The following is a 24,726-nucleotide window of genomic DNA, read 5'->3' as shown; positions in this document are numbered from 1 at the left end:
AGGCCTAATAAATCATTCTTTCCAGTATTGTTGTAAGCGCTGCACTCCTTTCCTTGGAGACTAGTCACCACTCACAGACTTCAGCAGTGGCCGGTAACCTAGTCAGCGAGCAGAACACAAGAGAATTAAAAATCCCTCCAGAGATAATTTTTAATAATTATATTGCAAAGTTACTTGTTTTTACAAGCAGTTTGCATTTTCACCATTTACCAGAATAACTTTTAGTCTGTCAAAGATGTTAAAAATCAATGATTGCTGCTTCCAATCATCCATTACTGTTTGTGACCAGATTACATAATGCAAACAGGAAAAATTATTAAATCCATGTAATCAGCATTTCATAATTATGATGCATGTAGTATTTAGGAGCTAAACTCACTCTGCCCACATAGCTTAACAAACAAGCCGCAGCTTGTGCTGATCAGTGTAAGAGTTCAGCAGCGCAGAGGAGAAAGAGCTGTCAATGTGGATAGGTAGACGGGGATTGTTTTCATACTCTAGACTTAGGAACGCTATCAGTCAGTGCACTCAAAGAGCTCATATGAGAAGACTTTCAAAAATGATTTTGCAGCAATTCTGACATTGATATCAAAGCAAGTACACAAATATCATCAGGTCTAAAATATATATTTAACAATGCATGTTATTAATATGGGAAACCTCATCACTTTAAATTCCAATCTTGATGACTTTTTGGGTTAGTACTGGGTTTGGTTCAAAAAGTGATGTTAGTTTATGTATTTCTTCATAACTATGTTTTATGCTTAGTTTTTAAAAATAAAGTACTACTTCATATAGCAAAGTAACACATTTTTCCTCTGATTTTTTTAGGCAACAAGACAAGGGAAGAAAGACAAAAAGAAAAATAATCAAGTTGTAAATATATCCACAGAAGTTATTGATGAGCATGAAATAACTGCACATTATTCATTGTTAGAGAGGTTTCCAGAGCAGGATCTCCATAGGGACAGCAAGCTGGCAAGTACACAGCAGAGCATGCTTACTGAAGACGATGAAAGATCCACGACGGCAAACACGGTAAAGCTTGAAATGATCTTGCTCCAAAATGTGACTAATGAAATGGCCTAAATTCATATTCCGACTCCCTATCTGGAATAATGTATTTTTTATTTATTTCGTAACACAATTATCTGCGACCTACAGGTAGAGAAATGATACAGGAAACAACATTTATTTTAGAATGGTTAGGACCGTATCACGCGGCAGACATTTGTTCTCAGTGTGATTTTATATAACACTGCAATAGACAAATGTCCATAAATGGAAACAAAAGTTTTTAGCGCTAGACTTTCATTTGGGGCTCATTTTATTTTGTTTTTGTGTGTGTTCCCCTTTTACAAATTTAAGTGCATGCAAAAATTCCTACAGCTTAAAGCATTTTGTACAGGTGTTTTTCCAAGACGCCTTCCATGCCAGTGTGTGTAACTGGGTCAGTATATACAATACTTTCTTCTCTTTAGAATCTACTCATGGCTTTGAGTTTGTGAATTGTGCCAAACTGCATTGTGAAAACGTAGTCTGTACACAAAACAATATTATTTATCCATTCTCTATTGGACTGTGGGAGAAATTGGAGTACTGCGCCCAACTATCCCTGGCAGTCCCATAAGGAATGATTAGAGCGGAGGCTGAACATGACAGTGGACAAAAGTTATAATGATCAGTGGGGGTGTCAGTGGTCAGACCCCAACCCATCTTTAAATTATCGTCTATCCAGCAGATAGGCAATAAAATTCTCTCTCCTCTGTACCAGTCCGTCACTGTAAACCTGTTTACTGTAAACGATATCTATAACCCTGTGTGTAGCCCCTTTCTCATGTACAGCACCATGGAATTAATGGCGCTATATAAATAAATAATAATAATAATAAAATCTTGTTAACAAAATACCCAAATAATGTTTTTATACATGGTCTTGAACAATGGAGATCTCTATTAAAACAGTTATGGAAATATTTTAAAGAAGTTTAATAATGATTAACAGAAGGGCATTATTGAAAAGGAATCTGTCAGCAAGTTTTGCTATTTATTCTGAAAGAAGGATAAATACCCTGATTCCAGCGTTGTGTCACTTATAAGGTTGTGTTCGTAGCTTTACTACAATCAGTGTTTTATCATAAGGAAATTATCACTGCCTGACAAGGTCTCACCTGCAAGCCAGTCAGGCTATTCTGTGTAACCCCGCCCCCATCACTGATTGGCAGTCTTATCACAATGTGCAGGGTACACAGGAAGCTGCCAATCAGTAGTGTGGGCAGGGTTATACACAACTCAGCATTTTAACCATTGCTACATTTACAACAGAGAAAGCAGGGAGTTTATCTAAACTACAACGAGCAGTCCAGTAAGTGATACATCGCTAGAGTTAGTCTCTCTGTCCATACATCAAACTGCTCTCATATTACATTGGAAAAATTAGGCTGATAGACTCATCTGAATTAGTTACCGGGCTTTATGAAATTGATTTCAATTATCTTTGTTCTATTCAAATTTTCACCAAAAATATGCCATCAATAATTTTGTGGCTTGTATATATGTCATAGACAACCCATCATATATTTCAGAAAGACAGCTTTTAAGAAAATTAAGAAAAAGACGAAAAGTTGCAAGAAAAGTAATAATTAAAATGGTAACTCAAAATTATTATTTTGTAATCTTTGCTTTTATTTACAGGAGGGAATCACTGAAAAATCAGCAGAATCTCCAGAAGATGAGGTATTGGCCTAATATTTAATAAACCATGCAAACCTTGATTGTTCTAAACTTTAAAATTGCTGGGATGGCCTATCCTTAGCCAAAATCATCAATATCAGACAAGTTGGATTCTGACTTCCAGAACTCTAACCAATTAGCTGATAGAAGCAGTCACACCACGCTAGAACTGGCACAAATACATACATTGTGTTGTGGTCCTGATTGGTACTGCAATATCCCCCCCCCCCCTTAAAGGCAACCTGTCAGGTCAGATAACGCTAGTAACGTGTATATATATATAAGGTTAAATGCAGGTTAACAGCAATGTTAAGATACCTGGCTTCTGTACTAAAAATGTGGTAGGCATGAGAAAATGAATACTATTCCTCCTGGCAGCCGCCAGCTTTCAGTCATGCAGGCAACAGCATGTCTTCAGTCATGGCTTACTACATTGTTAATGGCGGCTGTAGGCATATCCCAGCACTTTGACTGACAGCTCACTCAGCAGTGCATCAGTCCAGAGCCCGCTGTCAGTCAAAGTGGCAAGGTGTGCTTACATTTGGCGCTCACGGGGTAGTGAGTAAAAAGAGATGGATGTTACTGGTTGACCACGCTGCTGCTACTGGAAATGTAGTCGTTCCACTCTGTGGTAGTATTTAATAGTAGCTTTATTGCGTTTCAAGTTCTTATTAAACTTGAAATGCATAATAAAGCTACTATTTTGAATACTACGACATAGTGGAACAACTACATTTCCAGCAGCAGCCAGCAGCTGCCAACCAGAAATATCCATCTCCTTTTACTCCTCAATATGTATGAAGATTTCCTTCTATCCGTGAGTGTGACTCTAAGGACATGCAAAGGGGTTGTAACAGGCACCCCCTCACCTCCCCCTAACTGCCTCTACCCTATACTGTTTCCCTCTATGTGCGCTTGTATCTCTTTTTTCTCTTTTTCACTCACAGAATAGTGAGTCATAACTGTAGCCTCGTCGGCACTCCTATACGACTGAAAGCCAGTGGCCCCCATGAGAAATAAAGTGCATTTTCACTTGGGCACCACAATTTTAGCAAAGCTGCCAGGCACCTTTATTATGATGCTATTACTCTTCAGATTAACCCTATATCTGCAAGTTAATAGCATTATCTGACCATACAGGCTCTCTTTAAGATGTGCGATGGATGTTACCACTAATAGATATCATTAGAATAATTACCTAGGCTGCCTTTCCAGATTGTGAAACCAGGTCCATAATATAAAAACGTTATATCTGCAGAATTTGTATTCTGGTTTACCAGCAATGGTGTACATAGTGACTGGCGAGACCCATAGCAAAGAGAAAAATAGGTTCCATTTAGGTTCTACCAAAGTTCTGCAGTGCCACAATCTTAAGCAACAACATTAGGGGTCGGTGCCCCATCCCTCTTTTATGTATATTTTGATTGCTTTTGTACCCCATACCTGTGCACGGTCTCATCACCTATTAAAATGGGGATGAAACCATCACTAATGGGCCCTCCCTCTTCGGGAGTCCCATAGCGGCACATAGATCACCTATATTGTACCATATGCTGATGTTCTAGATGTAATTTTTCATGGAGCGCAGCAGTTTGTTAAAATATGGTGTTTGCTACAAATTCTGTAACAGGAAGACAATGAAGTTTGTTACATTATTTGTTGTACTTTGGACTGTATAAATAACATTGTATTACATGTTCTTACTCCTCCCTGCTGACTGACAAGCAATGCCTGCTTATACAGCTTTTGTTATGCATGGCATACTCAGCTTTACATGTGTGTAAGCTTTTCGGCATATTTCATGGCCATAACTAGCTTCTGACTGTGCTATTTCTTCTCAAAGCTTAGCTGCGCTTATTAACAAGCAACCGGCTTAATCTAATCCTTCATATGCGCATAGTGGAAATGTTCTTTTTCAAATAATTTTTATTGAAAGTTTTTTTTATACCTCTGGGGTGGGAGGGAAATGGGGAGGAGAAGGGGGGGAAGATAGGGAAGGGAAGGGTAGGGAATGAAGGAAAGGAGGGATAAAAGGAAATACCCCTATGGAAATAGGAGAGAGACAAGCAATCATACATTTCTGTAGATATATACATACTTAACTGTTGCTTATTATTACAGCACCTGAAAATCTAAAGTATTAATCCTACAAATACTTTGAGTAATATATGTAACATGTGAGAGCTTGTCATGTCTGGGAACACCTATGGGTGACCCTGAGACTCTGTGGAGGGAAAGTTCGGTTCAATTAAAACAGTAGCAAGTGGTATAAGATTTTACTATTTGCTTCAATGAAGTCTGCTGTACTTTGTAGTCTGGAATAAGAAGACCCCCGTTGGAATTGTACTAAATTAGCAACCTGTTCTATCAAGTTGAATATAAGTCCGATGAGGACGAACAGGAGAGTCTATGTGAGGTCGATGGGGGTATTATTCCATTTTTTTTCCAAAAAGACAATTCCTTCCTCTGGTGAAGAGATAACTATTAGTTTCATCGCATATTTTATTTGTATGGTGGAAGTCTGGGTCCAGTGATAGGGTATTCCTGCACGTAGGAGTTCTCGAGTCGTGTATTGGAATGATTTCCTCTTTTGAATTGTGGCCTTGGACAAGTCTTTGCACAGAGTTATTTTGTCGTATGGAGATGCGAGGATTTTTGAATTTCTAGTCAGAGCGAGAAGGTCATTCCTCACCCACCCATGGTAAAAGGACACAATAACGTCTCTTGCTATATTTGGAGGGAGAGAGAGTGGTCTGGGAATTCTAAAAGCCCTCTCAACCAAGTTCTTCACTTTGGTATTAGGCAACAGAATAGATATCATTGTAGAGATATAATCTTTTAATTGAGGAGTGGAAATGTTCTATACATACATGTACAAGTTGAAAAACCTTGGTGTTTTCCCCTATCTTCAAGAGATCAGCCTTAAGGTGAACTCAGAAATATTGAAAGAAAAGCCAATATAATATAACTTCTGAATGATCATTGATAATATTGGAACAGAAGGCACACATAGTTCACAATCTTACTTACAATTATTAATTGCAATTAAATCAATTAAAACATTTCTGACAATTTCCATTTAATATAAAATGGCAACAATGAATAGGGTAGTAAGTCATATATATTTATTGTTTCCAAATCTTTTCCAAAAGTAAAACACTTTGGGATTTTTAAAAGTTGTTGTTTCTCTGATTATATAAAATACTCTGAAATATTTTAGTTATAGAGTGTAAAATATCTATGGCTAGGACTAATATAAAGTTTCTTCTATACCTGGCAGGCCGGAGGTTCATTGTTAGGCCCCTGACATCCATGACAGCACATTAGCACTAGTGATGAGCGAATGTGGTTGGATAAGAGTTTATCCAGGCATGCTCGGGTACTAACCGAGTGATTTGGTGTGCTCCAAAAATATGTCCCCATGCCTGCTTGTCTCGCGGCTGTTCAACAACCGCAGGGATTGCCAAACAAACAGGCAATCCCTGCATATGTTGCGTCTGTTGAACAGCTGCGAAACATGCAGCCGCAGGGACTCAAACGTATTTTTCAAGCATGTTAAAGACGCTCAGTTAACACCCGAGCATGCCTGGATAACACCTTATCTGAGCACATTCACTTATCAGTAATTAGCGCCCAATGCTGTTGTGGGAGCAGTGAATGGAGGACAGAGGGACCCTCATCTTTCTGTCTAAACACTTAGATGCTGCAGTTGCTAGTGACTGCAGCCTCTAAGGAGTTATATGAGTAGGATCAGAATTAGCTCCACTATCAGCTATTGCAGCAAGGTATTAACTGTATTTTGCTGGTGCAGGCTAAAGTCTTAAGCTTGCATTATTACTGTGACTTTTGTCATTGGATGCTAAATACCTGCCACAAGAAGAAAGAGGATAAATGGGATGTCCACTACTCATTTTAATATTAAAACCCAGCCCATGGTAGTATAAATACTACGTGTGTCCAGTATTTCTGCTTCCTCTTCGAGTAGGGGACAAAACCACTTCAGCCCGTCAGCAGCCACTGATTGTCAGAATTGTGGGGGTTTTTAACAATACACTGGCACCAGCAGTAAAAATGAAACATTAGGCTGGGTTCATTTCGATTTTTTAAAAGGATGTTTTAAGGATTTTTTAATGCTATTTTTGCATCTAATTTTTGTGCATGAGGGTTGTTTTCACTTCTAATCAGCCAAGTTCGGTGCTTTTTTCCATATAATTGATATCTTGCTTTTTTCGTTGTTTAATAGTATGTAGTAAAACGCACACGTCTGTGCGCTAGTATCATTTGTGTTGGTGTGTGTGAGTGGATACGCTACCACTCTGACTGCACGTGTGTGTGTTGTGATCTTGCTCAGCTTGAGCCAGTCAGAGTTTTTGCTTGCCACTTGGCTTCCAGAATCTGCATCCTGTCGTGTGTGAGGTTAGCACAGCAAAGTTACAGAGCAAGTCCAACCACAGAGCCTTTTTGCTCCCCTGTGAGCTCTACAGGGTTTTGTTTAGTTAACTAGCGTCAGCGTAGTATTTTCGTTTGACTCTGCATCTGTTTCGGCCACGTGTATGATTGGCACGGGTAGGTTACGGAGCAAGATCAACCCTTAGTTTCTTCGCTCTGTGAAGTTAACAGAGCTGTGGGCTGTGCATTCTGTTCACACTACGTGGAGTTAACGTAGTCGTGTCAGGTGTATGCTTGCCGTGTGTTCCGCCATTACTCTATAGCAGCAGTTTTACATCTCTGCACAGTGGACCCCGGGTTGTGATCGCACTTTATCATAATTTATATTTAGTGTGATCCGCCAACCCTAACAGCTGCTCATTGGCTGCAAACTGCATGTGTCATTCATTACGTCATTCACCAGGAACAATATTGTCAGAATAATGAATGTGATTATGCAAAGTTTTTAATTTAATTGAGATCCTGAACTGAATAAAGGTGTTATCTGGGACTTTAACATTGTTGATCTGTGCTTAGGATAGTTCACCAATGTCTGATCGGTGGAGATGCGACACCTGGGCACTCTGACAATCAGCTGTTCCTGTTATGGAGCTGCACAGTTCCGTGAACAGAATAGTGGTCGTGGCTGGGTACTGCACATCCACTGAATATTGATTTCAATAGGGGCTAATGTACAGTACCCAGCCGTGGCCACTATACAGTAGACGGAACTGTGATGTGCAGCTCTGTAACTGAGCAGTTCCAGGCACTGCCAGCACTAGGAACAGTTGATTGAAGGGGATGATGGGTGTCTCATCCCCACCGATCAGACATTGATGAACTATCCTAAGGATATGCCAACAGTGTTAAAGTCCCGGACAACCTCTTTAAGCTAGGGATGGCTAGTGGTGAACAATCCTAAACTTTTTTTAATGTAGATTTTAGAACAGAATCTGCTTTAAAATTTTCATCAACATCAGTCAAATTAACGGGAATTCCATGTGACCATGTGATGCATGTATGTATGTGCAGGGTCTTTCAGAGAAGTATCCATTGTAGCTGTTGTCCTCCCTGGAAAATGTTAGAAGATTTTTAAAGGAAATATGTCAGGTGATTTTTGCTCACCATACGAAGTTTCTCTGAAATAGGGCTCGGGCAGCCCTTTCAGGACATGTAACTTTTTTTGCACTACGTTGCCCTGTTGTTTTGCTGTAAGCCGCCCCCTCCCATAACCCCAACTCTCTGCACCGACGTCAGTGATTGGCTGCAGTCAGACTGCCGTATTACTCAACCGAGGATCGCATAGCAATCCTCGGACTCCCCATCTGCTCTCCTGACCTGAGCGTGACAGCTGCATAGCAATACATGCTGTCACACTTAGGTCAGGAGATCAGATGGCTGATCCAAGGATTGAATTTTGGGGGGGCTTACAGGATGACAACAGGGCAATGTACAGCAATAAAAGTTACATATTCTAAAAGCCCTATTACAGGATACTATATTAGTATGGTACGCAAAAATCACCTGACTGAATAATGCGATATTCTCCACTGATAGCTCAAGTGCTTTAATAGAGTATTAAAAACTGTGTGTTCTACAAAAAATACTTGTATCTACCTTGGAGAGGCCTTTTTCTTATTCTTATGGATTTTGGTCAACTTAACTAATTAATTCATCTATAAATAACTTTCATATGATGTGCCGGCTGGCAAACAGTCATTGCCAATTCTAACAAAGCCTAAATGCTTCTACCTGCTGCAAGCAATTGCTGTTAACCAACTGCATCAGTCATGGATGCTTCAAGCTTTTTAACATGACATATTTGTTTAAATCACACAGGACCAATCTTAAAACTATTCAGCAATCCAAAACACCAGAAGGAACTATTTCCCTTTAGATGAACAGCCCACAGCCTCTCTACAAGCTATAAAGCCTTGAGACTGATGCTAGCTCTCTGTGAACTAGGAGACCACTGGCAGTCATCTACGTGATGCAAATCATTTGATGCATGTTTGGGGAGGCTTCTGCTGATACAGTGGGACTGTTGTTTGACATTTCTCTTTGGATTTCGTGTTCAGTGACTGAAGAAAAGATGTTGCATCTAAGCTATTGACCAAATCAATGTTCTTTACCTTAAAAGATGTGAATAAGCTTCAATGATTGGATTTTGGATAAACTATGAAGGCGAAAACAAAATTATATTTAATAGCTACTTACATTCCAATAACTCGTCATTTCTGAGTGCACTCCCTGGGCAGTGAGCATTTCCTATCCCATGCATGAAGATAAAAATGGTTGCGTCAGACTGCAGTTTATGGATTAACTATTTCTCAACTTACTCCAAGTTCATGTTAACACAGTATTTTGCCCATTGCATTGTTTATAAAACTAATTTTAAAACTACTTTGTAGCAAGCTTCATTGTTTTCTCTGGTGTAAGAATGAGTCACTGTTTTGCGCCTAGAAAATTTAAAATGGAAAATGGGCATTATCATCTATAAATGAGCTATTACCATTTGAAGAATTTCTGACTGAGTAGATAAGACTGTACAGCTGTTTAGAACCACAGGTAAAGGCAACTTTCACCTACATTAGAAGTTCATCCTTTCTAGGAAATAAGATTATTCAACTGAAAAATATAACTAATGTACAGTTGTGGACAAAAGTTTGAGACTGACACAAATTTTGATTTTCACAAAGTTTGCTGCTTCAGTGTTTGTAGATCTTTTGGTAAGCTGGTTCTATGGCTATTGTAGTACAATTACACATATTTCATGACTTTTTACACTTTCATTAACAAATACATGAAGTTTATTCAAAGACTCAATATTTATAGTGTTGACCCTTATTTTTCAAAACTTCTGTAATTGGCCCTGGTAACTGGATATCAGCTTCTGGACCAAATCCTGATTGATGACATCCCATTCTTGTAAAATCAGTGCTTGGAGTTTACCACAATTTCTTAGTATTTGTTTGTCCACCCACTTTTTGACGATTGACTATAGATTCACAATGGGATTGAAACCTGGGAAGTTTCCTGGCCAGGAACCCAAAATGTCAATGTTTTGTTCATTGATTCACTCACTCAGTTATCACCTTTGCCTTGTGACATGGTGCTCTATCATGTTGGAAAAAATCATTGTCCATCACCAAATTTTTCCTGGATCATTGGAAGAAGATGCTCTTGTAGGATGTTTAGATACTAATCTTTATATATGGCAGTGTTCTTAGACAAAATAGTGAGTGAGCCCACTTCTAGGATGAAGAGTAACCCCACACCTGAATGGTCTCAGGACCCTTTACTGGGATGATACAGGATTCATGGTAGGCTCATTTTTCTTCTCTAGACAAATATCGGACAAAATACCTTTACCCCAATCCTCTGCAGTCTGATCCCTGTACTTTCTGTAAAGTTATTTCTATATTGTAGAAATCTTGATAATTATGGCTCAACACTGTAAATATTGAGTCTTTGTATAAACTTGATGTATTTGTCAATAAAAGTGTAAAAACGTATGAAATGCATAATCATACTTCAGTAATTAGTGATCAATGAGTAGAACAGGCTGCCAGGAGAGGTGGTGAGTTCTGCTTCAATGGAAGTCTTCAAACAGAGGCTGGACAGACATCTGTCTGAGATGGTTTAGTGAATCCTTTATTGAGCAGGGGATTGGACACGAAGACCCTCGAGGTCCCTTCCAACTCTACTTCTCTAGGATTCTATGATTCTAACCATAAACACATCCGACTACAATATTTAAAAACACTGCAATCTTTATAAAAAGCAAAATTTGTATGAGTCTCAACAATTTGGGCCACTATTGTACTGTCATTAAAAGATAATAGGTTCCATAGCCCATAATATTTTTTGATATGTATAGGTGCATGACAAAACATGGAGTTCATTGTGGTCTTGTAATGTGGAGATCTAGGCTGTCTATGTGCTCCCAAATGGTGCCTAGTAGAACATCCTATTCAGCATGCCACAACTTTTTTTGCTGAAGGCATATGGAGGTTTACTGGCACCCATGGAAGTCTATAGCAGGGTGCCCTACTATTGCTCTGTCTGACTCAAAGTATGCACAAAGCTGTAATACTGCAGTGCGCATGAGGTCTTAGTAGGAATTGGCTATAAATCCAAAATATTATACAATATTAATAACTCACTGTCAAGATACTAATTATAAAACAGGAGTTAAACTTTCGTCTTTATTGCATTTTTCTTAACATCACAAATTCTTTTATTTATTTTTTTTTAAATATCCACAATAAATAAGCTCTTACCAACACTCTGCTTTACCTGATCGGACCTCAAGAAAACAAAAAGAGAAACTTGTCTCCACTTCCCATTAGGGTTGAGTGAAACGGATCGGACAATTTCAAAAATCGCCGACTTTCGGCAAAGTCAGGTTTCATGAAACCCGACCCGATCCCAGTGTGGGATCTGCCATGCTGTCGGCGATCTTCGCACCAAAGTCGCGTTTTGTATGACGCGTTCAGCACCATTTCTCAGTCAATGAAGGAGGACGCAGAGTGTGGGCAGCGTGATGACATAGGTCTCAGTCCCCACCATCTTAGAGAAGGTTATGACAGTGATTGGCTTGCTTTCTGCGGCATTACAGGGGCTATAAAGGGGCATGCACGCCGACTGCCATCTTACTTCTGCCGATCTGAGCATAGGGAGAGGTTGCTGCAGCTTCGTCAGAAGCAGGGATATTGTTAGGGAGGAAAGATTAACCCCCAAACCGCTTGTGCTGTAGCGATTTGACAGTGGAGGCTAGATTTTTGTGCATCAGCTCTGTAGCTTATAAGGCTCCCTGATAGCTGCATTGCTGTTTGTACGCCGCTGTGCAAACCAACTGCTTTTTTAAAAGCAAAAATCCTGTTGCTCCTTTCTGCACAGTTCTATTGTTTATTTGTCCACACTTTTGTGTGCAGCAGTCCTTTTTATTGCTGCCATACTTGTCCTGAGTTCATTGTAGGGAGATTGTTATTGTAGTACGGTCCCTTTTTTTTATATATCTTCCAGCCACGTTCTGCCACTTACACTGTGTAGTGTAATACAGTGGGCCTGGTTTTTGCAGCAGTCTCCCACACAAAAAAGGGAGATTTAAATTGCCCCTAAGTGGATCTGCGTCAGTTCTGTTTGTCGTATACCTGCCAGCCATGTTCTGCCACTTACATTGTGTAGTGTAATACAGCGGGAATGATTTTTGCAGCAGTCTCCCACACAAAAAAGGGAGATTTAAATTGCCACTAAGTGGATCTGTGTCAGTTCTGTTTGTCGCATATCTGCCAGCCACTTTCTGCCACTTACATTGCGCAGTGTAATACAGTGGGCCTGATTTTTGCAGCAGTCTCCCACACAATATAAAGGGAGATTTAAATTGCCACTAAGTGCATCTGCGTCAGTTCTGTTTGTCGTATATCTGCCAGCCACTTTCCGACACTTACATTGCATAGTGTAATACAGTGGGCTTGATTTTTGCAGCAGTCTCCCACACAATAAAAAGGAGATTTAAATTGCCACTAAGTGCATCTGCGTCAGTTCTGTTTTTCGTATATCTGGCAGCCACTTTATGCCAATTACATTGCGTATTGAAATACAGTGGGCCTGATTTTTGCAGCAGTCTCCCACACAAAAAAGGGAGATTTAAATTGCCACTAAGTGCATCTGCATCAGTTCTGTTTGTCGTATATCTGCCAGCCACTTTCTGCCACTTACATTGCGTAGTGTAATACAGTGGGCCTGATTTTTGCAGCAGTCTCCCACACAATAAAAAGGGAGATTTAAATTGCCACTAAGTGCATCTGCGTCAGTTCTGTTTGTCGTATATCTGGCAGCCACTTTCTGCCACTTACATTCCGTAGTGTAATACAGTGGGCCTGATTTTTGCAGCAGTCTCCCACACAATAAAAAGGAGATTTAAATTGCCACTAAGTGCATCTGCGTCAGTTCTGTTTTTCGTATATCTGGCAGCCACTTTATGCCAATTACATTGCGTATTGAAATACAGTGGGCCTGATTTTTGCAGCAGTCTCCCACACAAAAAGGGAGATTTAAATTGCCACTAAGTGCATCTGCATCAGTTCTGTTTGTCGTATATCTGCCAGCCACTTTCTACCACTTACATTGCGTAGTGTAATAGAGTGGGCCTGACTTTTGCAGCAGTCTCCCACACAATAAAAAGGGAGATTTAAATTGCCACTAAGTGCATCTGCGTCAGTTCTGTTTGTCGTATATCTGCCAGCCACTTTCTGCCACTTACATTGCGTAGTGTAATACAGTGGGCCTGATTTTTGCAGCAGTCTCCCACACAATAAAAAGGGAGATTTAAATTGCCACTAAGTGCATCTGCGTCATTTCTGTTTGTCGTATATCTGGCAGCCACTTTATGCCAATTACATTGCGTAGTGTAATACAGTGGGCCTGATTTTTGCAGCAGTCTCCCACACAATAAAAAGGGAGATTTAAATTGCCACTAAGTGCATCTGCGTCAGTTCTGTTTGTTGTATATCTGCCAGCCACTTTCTGCCACTTACATTGCGTAGTGTAATACAGTGGGCCTGATTTTTGCAGCAGTCTCCCACACAATAAAAAGGGAGATTTAAATTCTCAACAAGTTTACATACACCTTCTACCTTGTTTTACAGTACCATATAACGGTTGTTAGTTTGGTTATATTTTCCCAAAAATGAGGAAGTCTGGTGGAAGAGGCTGTGGGTGGTCATTGCCAGCTGGTAATGATGGTGGTGGTGGTGGTGGCGGAGCATCTCGTGGTAGTGGGAAAAGCAAAATAGCACCTAAGGCTCGAGTTGTTGAGCCAGCGTCATCATCTGGCTACACAATGCCTCGAAGGCTCCCTTTTCTGGGAGTAGGAAAACCGCTTTTAAAGCCGGAGCAGCAGGAAAAATTTTGGCTTTCATTGCTGACTCAGCCTCTAGCTCCTTCGCCTCCTCTTCAGAAAGTTCAAAATTTAAAAGCAGCGAGTCATCAGTGGATGCTCACGGTCAGGAACAAGTCGCTTCCTTGTGTCCTTCACCCAAAGCAAAAGTGAAGGATGCAGCAGGCGACACTACAGTATACTCTATGGAGCTCTTTACACATACCGTGCCAGGGTTAGAAAGGGAAATAGTTCACAGCCCATTACAAGATGAATCGGACATGGAGTGCACAGATGCACAGCCACAGTTAGATTTTTATGCTGTTCCATTGACTCAGATCACAACATTGCCCTCGCAGTGTACTGAGCCAGAATCTGACCCTGATGAGACTATGGTGCCCTGTCCCGAATGCTATAGCACCTTACACGGTGACACAGAGGAAGGTGCACAGGACATTGAAGAGGAGGTGAAAGATGACCCAGTTGTAGACCCAGATTGGCAGCCATTGGGGGAACAGGGTGCCGCTGGCAGTAACTCTGAAGCGGAGGAGGATGAGCTGCAGCAGGCATCAACATCGCAACAGCTTTCATCTGGCAGGCCAGTATCAGGCCAAAAACTTGTGTCATAAACAAAACCAGTTTTAGGACAGCGTGGCCATCCGGTGGAAGCAGCACAGCGTGCAATGCCTGAAAAGGTATTCCATAGTAGGAAGAGTGCAGTGTGGCAATTTTTTAACCAAGATCCGAATGATCAGTGCAAAGTTACCTGTAAGAAATACTCAAAGACCTTTAGCAGAGGGCAGAATGTCAAAAATTTAAATACAACGTGCATGCGTAGACATTTAACCAGCATGCACTTGCAAGCCTGGACTAACTACCAAACGTTCTGTAACGTTGGTGCATCTGCTCAGAATGAAGGTAGTCAGCAACGCTACATTGCTTTCCTCACTGTAAATCCACCGTTTAGGACACCACATGCAGCAACTGTGGCGGTATCGTCGCAAGGCCAAAGCAGTCAGGGAATCACAAGGTTCTTGGTAGGAAACACTGTATGTAGGCCAACATCAAGAATACCATCACCAACCCTCTCTCAATCTGCCATGGCCACCACCACCCCCGCTAGTTCCACCATATGCAGCTCTCCAGTCCAGCTCACCCTACAAGAGACTCTCTTTAGGAAAAGGAAGTACTCATCCTCTTATCCGCGTACACAGAGTTTGAACGCCCACATTGCTAGACTAATCTCGTTAGAGATGATGCCCTACCGGTTGGTTGAAAACGAAGCTTTCAAAGCCCTGATGGCCGACGCAGTACCATGCTATGACCTACCCAGTCAACACTTCTTTGCAAGAAAAGCCATCCCAGCCCTCCACCAGCATGTCAAAGACCGCATTGTCCATGCACTCAGGCAATCAGTCAGTAGAAAGGTGCACCTCACAACAGATGCATGGACCAGTAGGCATGGCCAGGGACGTTACGTGTCCATCACGGCGCACTGGGTTAATGTGGTGGATGCAGGGTCCACAGGGGACAGCGATAGTGGGACAGTTCTGCCTAGCCCACGGTCTAGGAAACAGTTGGCAGTAGGCGTTCGACACCCCTCCTCCTCCTCCTCCTCCTCCAGAAGCGAAAGCTCGTCCACAGAGCGCAGTCGCCCTACCACTCCATCCGCAGGTGCCAGTGTTGCACACGAGGTGTCCCATTATGGAACAGCTAGTGGTAAGCGTCAGCAGGCTGTGTTGGAAATGAAGTGTTTGGGCGACAACAGACACACCGTGGAAGTTCTGGACGAGTTCTTGCAGCAAGAAACTCAGTCATGGCTGGGCAGTGTACATCTTGAGGTAGGCAAGGTAGTCAGTGATAACGGAAGGAATTTTATGGCTGCCATTGTCTTTTCAGAACTGAAACACATACCTTGCCTGGCTCACACCTTGAACCTGGTGGTGCAGTGCTTCCTGAAAAGTTGTCCGGGGTTACCAGCCCTGCTCCTGAAGGTGCAAAGACTTTGCTCGCACATCCGCCAGTCGCCCGTACACTACAGCCGTATGCAGAACCATCAGCGATCGTTGAAGCTTCCCCAGCACCGCCTAATAATCGACGTTGCAACAAGGTGGAACTCCACACTGCACATGCTTCAGAGGCTGTGCGAACAGAGGCGTGCTGTAATGTATTTGTGGGAGGATACACATACACGGGCAGGCAGTTGGATGGCAGACATGGAATTGTCAGGTGTGCAGTGGTCGAAGCTACAAGACCTCTGTCAAGTCCTTCAGTGTTTTGAGGAATGCACACGGCTGGTAAGTGCAGACGATGCCATCATAAGCATGAGCATCCCACTAATGCGTCTGCTGATGCAAAGTTTGACGCACATTAAGGAGCAGGCGTCTGCAGCCGAGGAGGAGGGAATCCTTGATTACAGTCAACCATTGTCTGCCCAGGGAACTCTCCTGGACGAGGTGGCGGATGAAGAGGAGGAGGAGGAGGATGGGGATGAATATTTATGGGAGGAGGAAGCTTCTCAGGGGGCAATAGAAACTGGTGGCATTGCAAGTTCAGGTACAGGGTTTTTGCGGGAGACCAGTGATGTTGATTTGCCAGAAAGTGCTCCTCAACCCAGCACAAGCAGTGAATTGACACCTGGAACATTGGCCCACATGGCTGATTATGCCTTGCGTATCCTAAAAAGGGACCCCCACATTATCAAAATGATGGCCGATGACGATTACTGGTTGGCCTGCCTCCTGGATCCACGCTATAAAGGGAAATTGCAAAATATCATGCCACATGAGAACCTTGAGCAAATATTGGCAACCAAACAAGCAACTCTTGTAGACCGTTTGGTTCAGGCATTCCCAGCACACAGCGGCGGTGATGGTTCTCACACGACCTGTAGGGGGCAACATGGCAGAGGTGTCAGAGGTTCACAAATCAGAAGTGGCGTTGGACAGAATGGTTTTATGACCAGGTTGTGGAGTGATTTCGCAATGACCGCAGACACGACAGGTACTGCTGCATCAATTCAAAGTGACAGGAGACAACATTTGTCCAGTATGGTTACAAACTATTTTTCCTCCGTTATCGATGTTCTCCCTCACATGTCATTCCCCTTTGATTACTGGGCATCTAAAATAGACACCTGGCCTGAATTGGCAGAATATGCATTACAGGAGCTTGCTTGCCCGGCTGCTAGTGTGCTATCAGAAAGAGTCTTCAGTGCTGCTGGTTCAATACTGACTGAAAAAAGGACTCGTCTGGCTACCCAAAATGTTGATGATCTAACCTTCATTAAAATGAACCAATTATGGATTTCTAATTATTTTGCCCCACCTTCCCCTGCTGTCACGTAGCTTGCCTGAAAATTGTCTTGCTTTTAGTCTCCTCTTACTGACTGCTCCAATTCCTCCATTTGCAGCTGCTGAATGTCCTCCATAGGCCATTTATTTACCTCCCTAAATGGGCTGACTCCCCCCACAGGGCCGAGGTCACCACCTAGCTCAAGCACCTGTGCGAGTGCCGTTTGCCTGGACAGGTGGGTGTGCCCACTCTTGGGTGACGGCACTGGCACAGGGTCCCTCATAGTACAATGAAGTGTCTCTGACGGTGGCGGTGCACAACCAATGTCAGACACACCGTCGTAATATGAGGGGCCCTGGGCCAGTACCGCCGCCCACGAGAGAGTGTCCCCCCCAGCTCGAACAGCCCTCTACCACTTGCAAAACGTACCTCTCCCGCCTCCACCACTGTGTAGTCTGTGCTGTTAAATCCTTCAATGGCACTGCCAATAAAAATGTGTTGAAATGATAGATGATAGTAAAAATATACAGGGGCCCTGGCCTCCATTTAGACCAGTTAATACTTTGCACCTACTACCACTGTCTGCTAATCAGCAGAGGAGCCCACCCCTGTATGTAGCTATGCCACCTGTTTATTTATGAAAATTTTTTTGTCAGACATTTACCTCACTTTACTATTTTGCCCTACTAACTGTGTCATCCACTCCTTACAGCTGTCCTCCACTGAACAAAGCTATGCCGCCAGTTTACTCCTGTTACCAGTTTTGAACTGCATTTAGCCTACTTTTTTATTTTAGCCCTACAAAGTCTGTCTGCGCCATTCCTTACAAACGTCCTCCGCTGAACAAACCAATGCCACCTGTGCACCCCTGTAACCTATTTTAAACTGCATTTAGCCTACTTTTTTATTTTAGGCCTACTATGTGTGTCTGCGCCACTCCTTACAATCGTCCTCCGCTGAACAAACCAATGCCGCCTGTGTACCCCTGTAACCTATTTTAAACTGCATTTAGCCTACTTTTTTATTTTAGACCTACTAAGTGTGTCTGCGCCACTCCTTACAATCGTCCTTTGCTGAACAAGCCAATGCTGCCTGTATACCCCTGTAACATATTTTAAACTGCATTTAGCCTACTTTTTTATTTTAGGCCTACTAAGTGTGTCTGCGCCACTCCTGTCATGATCTCAATGGCAAGAGAACATAGCATAAGCATATATAGGAACTAGCTCTTGGAAGATGGGAACTGAGCTGACCATGAACTAAACCTAACGCACAACTAGCAGTGGCCGGGTAGCATGCCTACGTTGATTCTAGATGCCCAGCCCAGCCGGAGGACTAAATAAAGCTAGCAGAGGAAAATATTAGTCCTAGCTCACCTCTAGAGAAATACCCCGAAAGGAGACAGAGGCCCCCCACATGTATTGGCGGTGAGTTGAGATGAAATAACAAACGTAGTATGAAAATAGGTTTAGCAAATTTGAGGTCCACTTACTACATAGCAGAAGACAGAAAGGACACTTTCATGGTCAGCTGAAAACCCTTTCAAAAAACACCATCCAGAAATTACTTTAAAACTCTGGCATTAACTCATAACACCAGAGTGGCAATTCCCGTTCACAAGAGCTTTCCAGACACAGTAACGAAACTACAGCTGTGAACTGGAACAAAATGCAAAAACAAACATGGACAAGAGTCCAACTTATCTAGTAGTTGTCTAGGAGCAGGAACAAGCACAGAGAGGCTTCTGATAACATTGTTGACCGGCAAGCAACTAACAGAGCAGCAAGGTTATATAGCGACTCCCACATCTTGATGGGAACAGGTGAACAGAGAAGATGAAGACACCAGTTCAATTCCACCAGTAGCCACCGGGGGAGCCCAGAATCCAAATTCACAACAGTACCCCCCCCTCAAGGAGGGGGCACCGAACCCTCACCAGAACCACCAGGGCGATCAGGATGGGCCCTATGAAAGGCACGAACCAGATCGGAGGCATGAACATCAGATGCATTCACCCAAGAATTATCCTCCTGGCCGTATCCCTTCCACTTGACCAGATACTGGAGTCTCCGTCTGGAAACACGAGAGTCCAAGATTTTCTCCACAACGTACTCCAACTCACCCTCAACCAACACCGGAGCAGGAGGCTCAACGGAAGGCACAACCGGTACCTCATACCTGCGCAATAATGACCGATGAAAAACGTTATGAATAGAAAAGGATGCAGGGAGGTCCAAACGGAAGGAAACAGGGTTAAGAATCTCCAATATCTTATACGGGCCGATAAACCGAGGCTTAAACTTAGGAGAAGAGACCCTCATAGGGACAAAACGAGAAGACAACCACACCAAATCCCCAACAGAAAGCCGAGGACCAACACGACGGTGGCGGTTGGCAAAAAGCTGAGTCTTCTCCTGGGACAACCTCAAATTGTCCACCACCTGCCCCCAGATCTGATGCAATCTCTCCACCAGAGCATCCACTCCAGGACAATCCGAAGATTCCACCTGACCAGAGGAAAATCGAGGATGAAACCCCGAATTACAGAAAAACGGGGACACCAAAGTGGCAGAGCTGGCCCGATTATTGAGAGCGAACTCCGCCAATGGCAAAAAAGCAACCCAATCATCCTGGTCAGCAGACACAAAACACCTCAGATATGTCTCCAGGGTCTGATTAATCCGCTCGGTCTGGCCATTCGTCTGAGGATGGAAAGCGGACGAAAAAGATAAATCTATGCCCATCCTAGCACAGAATGCCCGCCAAAATCTAGACACGAATTGGGTCCCTCTGTCAGAAACGATATTCTCAGGAATACCATGCAAACGAACAACATTTTGAAAAAACAGAGGAACCAACTCGGAAGAAGAAGGTAACTTGGGCAGAGGAACCAAATGGACCATCTTAGAAAAACGGTCACACACCACCCAGATGACAGACATCTTCTGAGAAACAGGCAGATCTGAAATAAAATCCATCGAGATGTGCGTCCAAGGCCTCTTAGGAATAGGCAAGGGCAACAATAATCCACTAGCCCGAGAACAACAAGGCTTGGCCCGAGCACAAACGTCACAAGACTGCACAAAGCCTCGCACATCTCGTGACAGGGAAGGCCACCAGAAGGACCTTGCCACCAAATCCCTGGTACCAAAAATGCCAGGATGACCTGCCAACGCAGAAGAATGAACCTCAGAGATGACTCTACTGGTCCAATCATCAGGAACAAACAGTTTATCAGGTGGGCAACGATCAGGTCTCTCCGCCTGAAACTCCTGCAAGGCCCGCCGCAGGTCTGGAGAAACGGCTGACAATACCACTCCATCCTTAAGGATACCTGTGGGCTCAGAGTTACCAGGCGAGTCAGGCTCAAAACTCCTAGAAAGGGCATCCGCCTTAACATTCTTAGAACCCGGTAGGTATGACACCACAAAATTAAACCGAGAGAAAAATAATGACCAGCGCGCCTGTCTAGGATTCAGGCGCCTGGCGGTCTCAAGATAAATCAAATTTTTGTGGTCAGTCAATACCACCACCTGATGTCTGGCCCCCTCGAGCCAATGGCGCCACTCCTCAAAAGCCCACTTCATGGCCAAAAGCTCCCGATTCCCAACATCATAATTCCGCTCAGCGGGCGAAAATTTACGGGAAAAGAAGGCACAAGGCCTCATCACGGAGCAGTCAGAACTTTTCTGCGACAACACTGCCCCAGCTCCGATCTCAGAAGCGTCGACCTCAACCTGAAAAGGTAGAGCAACATCAGGCTGACGCAACACAGGGGCAGAGGAAAAACGGCGCTTAAGCTCCCGAAAGGCCTCCACAGCATCAGGGGACCAATCAGCAACATCAGCACCCTTCTTAGTCAAATCGGTCAATGGCTTAGCAATATCCGAAAAACCAGCAATAAATCGACGATAAAAGTTAGCAAAGCCCAAAAATTTCTGAAGACTCTTAAGAGAAGAGGGCTGCGTCCAATCACAAATAGCTTGAACCTTGACAGGATCCATTTCAATGGAAGAGGGGGAAAAAATATATCCCAAAAAGGAAATCCTCTGTACCCCAAAAACACACTTAGAACCCTTCACACACAAAGAATTAGACCGCAAAACCTGAAAAACCCTCCTGACTTGCTGGACATGAGAGTCCCAGTCATCCGAAAAAATCAGAATATCATCCAGATACACAATCATAAATTTATCCAAATAATCGCGAAAAATATCATGCATAAAGGACTGGAAAACTGACGGAGCATTAGAAAGACCAAAAGGCATCACTAAATACTCAAAGTGGCCCTCGGGCGTATTAAATGCGGTTTTCCACTCATCCCCCTGCCTGATTCGCACCAAATTATACGCCCCACGAAGGTCAATCTTAGAGAACCACTTGGCCCCCTTTATGCGAGCAAACAAATCAGTCAGCAACGGCAATGGGTATTGATATTTAACAGTGATTTTATTCAAAAGCCGATAATCAATACATGGTCTCAAAGAGCCGTCTTTTTTTGACACAAAGAAAAAACCGGCTCCTAAGGGAGATGACGATGGACGAATATGTCCCTTTTCCAAGGACTCCTTTATATATTCTCGCATAGCAGCATGTTCAGGCACAGACAGATTAAATAAACGACCCTTTGGGTATTTACTACCCGGGATTAAATCTATGGCACAATCGCACTCTCGGTGCGGAGGTAACGAACCAAGCTTGGATTCTTCAAAGACGTCACGATAGTCAGACAGGAACTCAGGAATTTCAGAGGGAATGGATGATGAAATGGAAACCACAGGTACATCCCCATGAGCCCCCTTACATCCCCAGCTCAACACAGACATAGCTCTCCAGTCGAGGACTGGGTTGTGAGATTGCAGCCAAGGCAATCCTAGCACCAAATCATCATGTAGATTATACAGCACCAGAAAGCGAATAATCTCCTGGTGATCCGGATTAATACGCATAGTTACTTGTGTCCAGTATTGTGGTTTATTATTAGCCAATGGGGTGGAGTCAATCCCCTTCAGAGGAATAGAAGTCTCCAAAGGCTCTAAATCATACCCACAGCGTTTGGCAAAGGACCAATCCATAAGACTCAAAGCGGCGCCAGAGTCGACATAGGCGTCCGTGGTAATAGATGACAAAGAGCAAATCAGGGTCACAGATAGAATAAATTTAGACGGTAAGGTGCAAATGGAAACAGATTTACCAAGCTTTTTAGTGCGCTTAGAGCATGCTGATATAACATGAGTAGAATCACCACAATAGAAACACAACCCATTTTTCCGTCTAAAATTCTGCCGCTCGCTTCGGGACAGAATTCTATCGCACTGCATACTCTCTGGCGACTTCTCAGTGGACACCGCCAGATGGTGCACTGGTTTGCGCTCCCGCAAACGCCTATCGATCTGAATAGCCATTGTCATGGACTCATTCAGACCCGCAGGCACAGGGAACCCCACCATAACATCCTTAATGGCATCAGAGAGACCCTCTCTGAAAGTCGCCGCCAGGGCGCACTCATTCCACTGAGTAAGCACAGACCATTTACGGAATCTTTGGCAGTAAATTTCCGCTTCATCTTGCCCCTGAGATAGGGACATCAAAGTTTTTTCTGCCTGAAGCTCCAAATGAGGTTCGTCATAAAGCAACCCCAAGGCCAGAAAAAACGCATCCACATTGAGCAACGCAGGATCCCCTGGTGTCAATGAAAAAGCCCAGTCTTGAGGGTCGCCCCGGAGCAAGGAAATCACAATCCTGACCTGCTGTGCAGGGTCTCCGGCAGAGCGAGATTTCAGAGACAAAAATAATTTGCAATTATTTCGAAAATTCTGAAACCCGGATCTATTCCCCGAGAAAAATTCCGGCAAAGGAATTCTCGGCTCAGATACAGGTGCATGACAAACAAAATCTTGCAAATTTTGTACCTTCGTGGCGAGATTATTCAAACCTGCAGTTACACTCTGAAGATCCATTACAAACAGGTGGACACAGAGCCATTCAAGGGTTAAGAGGAGGTAAGAAGCAGCTAGACAGCAATTAAGGGCTAGGCAGCCAAACTCTGAGGGGAAAAAAAAAAAAATTTCCCTTCAACACTTCTTTTTCTCCTGCTTCAGCCCAAACAATTAACACTTTGCGGGCCGGTCAAACTGTCATGATCTCAATGGCAAGAGAACATAGCATAAGCATATATAGGAACTAGCTCTTGGAAGATGGGAACTGAGCTGACCATGAACTAAACCTAACGCACAACTAGCAGTGGCCGGGTAGCATGCCTACGTTGATTCTAGATGCCCAGCCCAGCCGGAGGACTAAATAAAGCTAGCAGAGGAAAATATTAGTCCTAGCTCACCTCTAGAGAAATACCCCGAAAGGAGACAGAGGCCCCCCACATGTATTGGCGGTGAGTTGAGATGAAATAACAAACGTAGTATGAAAATAGGTTTAGCAAATTTGAGGTCCACTTACTACATAGCAGAAGACAGAAAGGACACTTTCATGGTCAGCTGAAAACCCTATCAAAAAACACCATCCAGAAATTACTTTAAAACTCTGGCATTAACTCATAACACCAGAGTGGCAATTCCCGTTCACAAGAGCTTTCCAGACACAGTAACGAAACTACAGCTGTGAACTGGAACAAAATGCAAAAACAAACATGGACAAGAGTCCAACTTATCTAGTAGTTGTCTAGGAGCAGGAACAAGCACAGAGAGGCTTCTGATAACATTGTTGACCGGCAAGCAACTAACAGAGCAGCAAGGTTATATAGCGACTCCCACATCTTGATGGGAACAGGTGAACAGAGAAGATGAAGACACCAGTTCAATTCCACCAGTAGCCACCGGGGGAGCCCAGAATCCAAATTCACAACACACTCCTTACAATCGTCCTCCGCTGAGCAAACCAATGCCGCCTGTGTACCCCTGTAACCTATTTTAAACTGCATTTAGCCTACTTTTATTTTAGGCCTACTAAGTGTGTCTACGCCACTCCTTACATTCATCCTCCGCTGAACAAACCAATGCCGCCTGTGTAGCCCTGTAACCTATTTTAAACTGCATTTAGCCTACTTTTAATTTAGGCCTACTAATTGTGTCTACGCCACTCCTTACAATCATCCTCCGCTGAACAAACCAATGCCGCCTGTGTACCCCTGTAACCTATTTTAAACTGCATTTAGCCTACTTTTTTATTTTAGGCCTACTAAGTGTGTCTGCGCCATTCCTTACAATCGTCCTCTGCTGAACAAACCAATGCCGCCTGTATACCCCTGTAACATATTTTAAACTTCATTTAGCCTACTTTTTTATTTTAGGCCTACTAAGTGTGTCTGCGCCATTTCTTACAATCGTCCTCCGCTGAACAAACCAATGCCGCCTGTGTACCCCTGTAACCTATTT

At 43.2% G+C, this 24,726-nt stretch overlaps 1 protein-coding gene across 1 annotated transcript in view; it reads left to right on the top strand.

Moving 5' to 3' along the window:
* The window catches only part of LOC143774986 (uncharacterized), an 862,433-nt gene that overhangs the window by 380,763 nt on the left and 456,944 nt on the right, over window positions 1-24,726 (top strand). Inside the window, exons 68-69 of the mRNA XM_077262800.1 lie at window positions 832-1,038; window positions 2,695-2,736. Of these exons, the coding sequence (XP_077118915.1) occupies window positions 832-1,038; window positions 2,695-2,736 (249 nt within the window). The remainder of the gene's footprint in view (window positions 1-831; window positions 1,039-2,694; window positions 2,737-24,726) is intronic.

Source organism: Ranitomeya variabilis, chromosome 5 (assembly GCF_051348905.1).
Source record: "Ranitomeya variabilis isolate aRanVar5 chromosome 5, aRanVar5.hap1, whole genome shotgun sequence".
In the NCBI taxonomy this organism is placed as follows: domain Eukaryota; kingdom Metazoa; phylum Chordata; class Amphibia; order Anura; family Dendrobatidae; genus Ranitomeya; species Ranitomeya variabilis.
The sequence above is the reverse complement of the archived record's forward strand: the minus strand, read 5'-3'. Positions and strand labels throughout refer to the sequence as shown.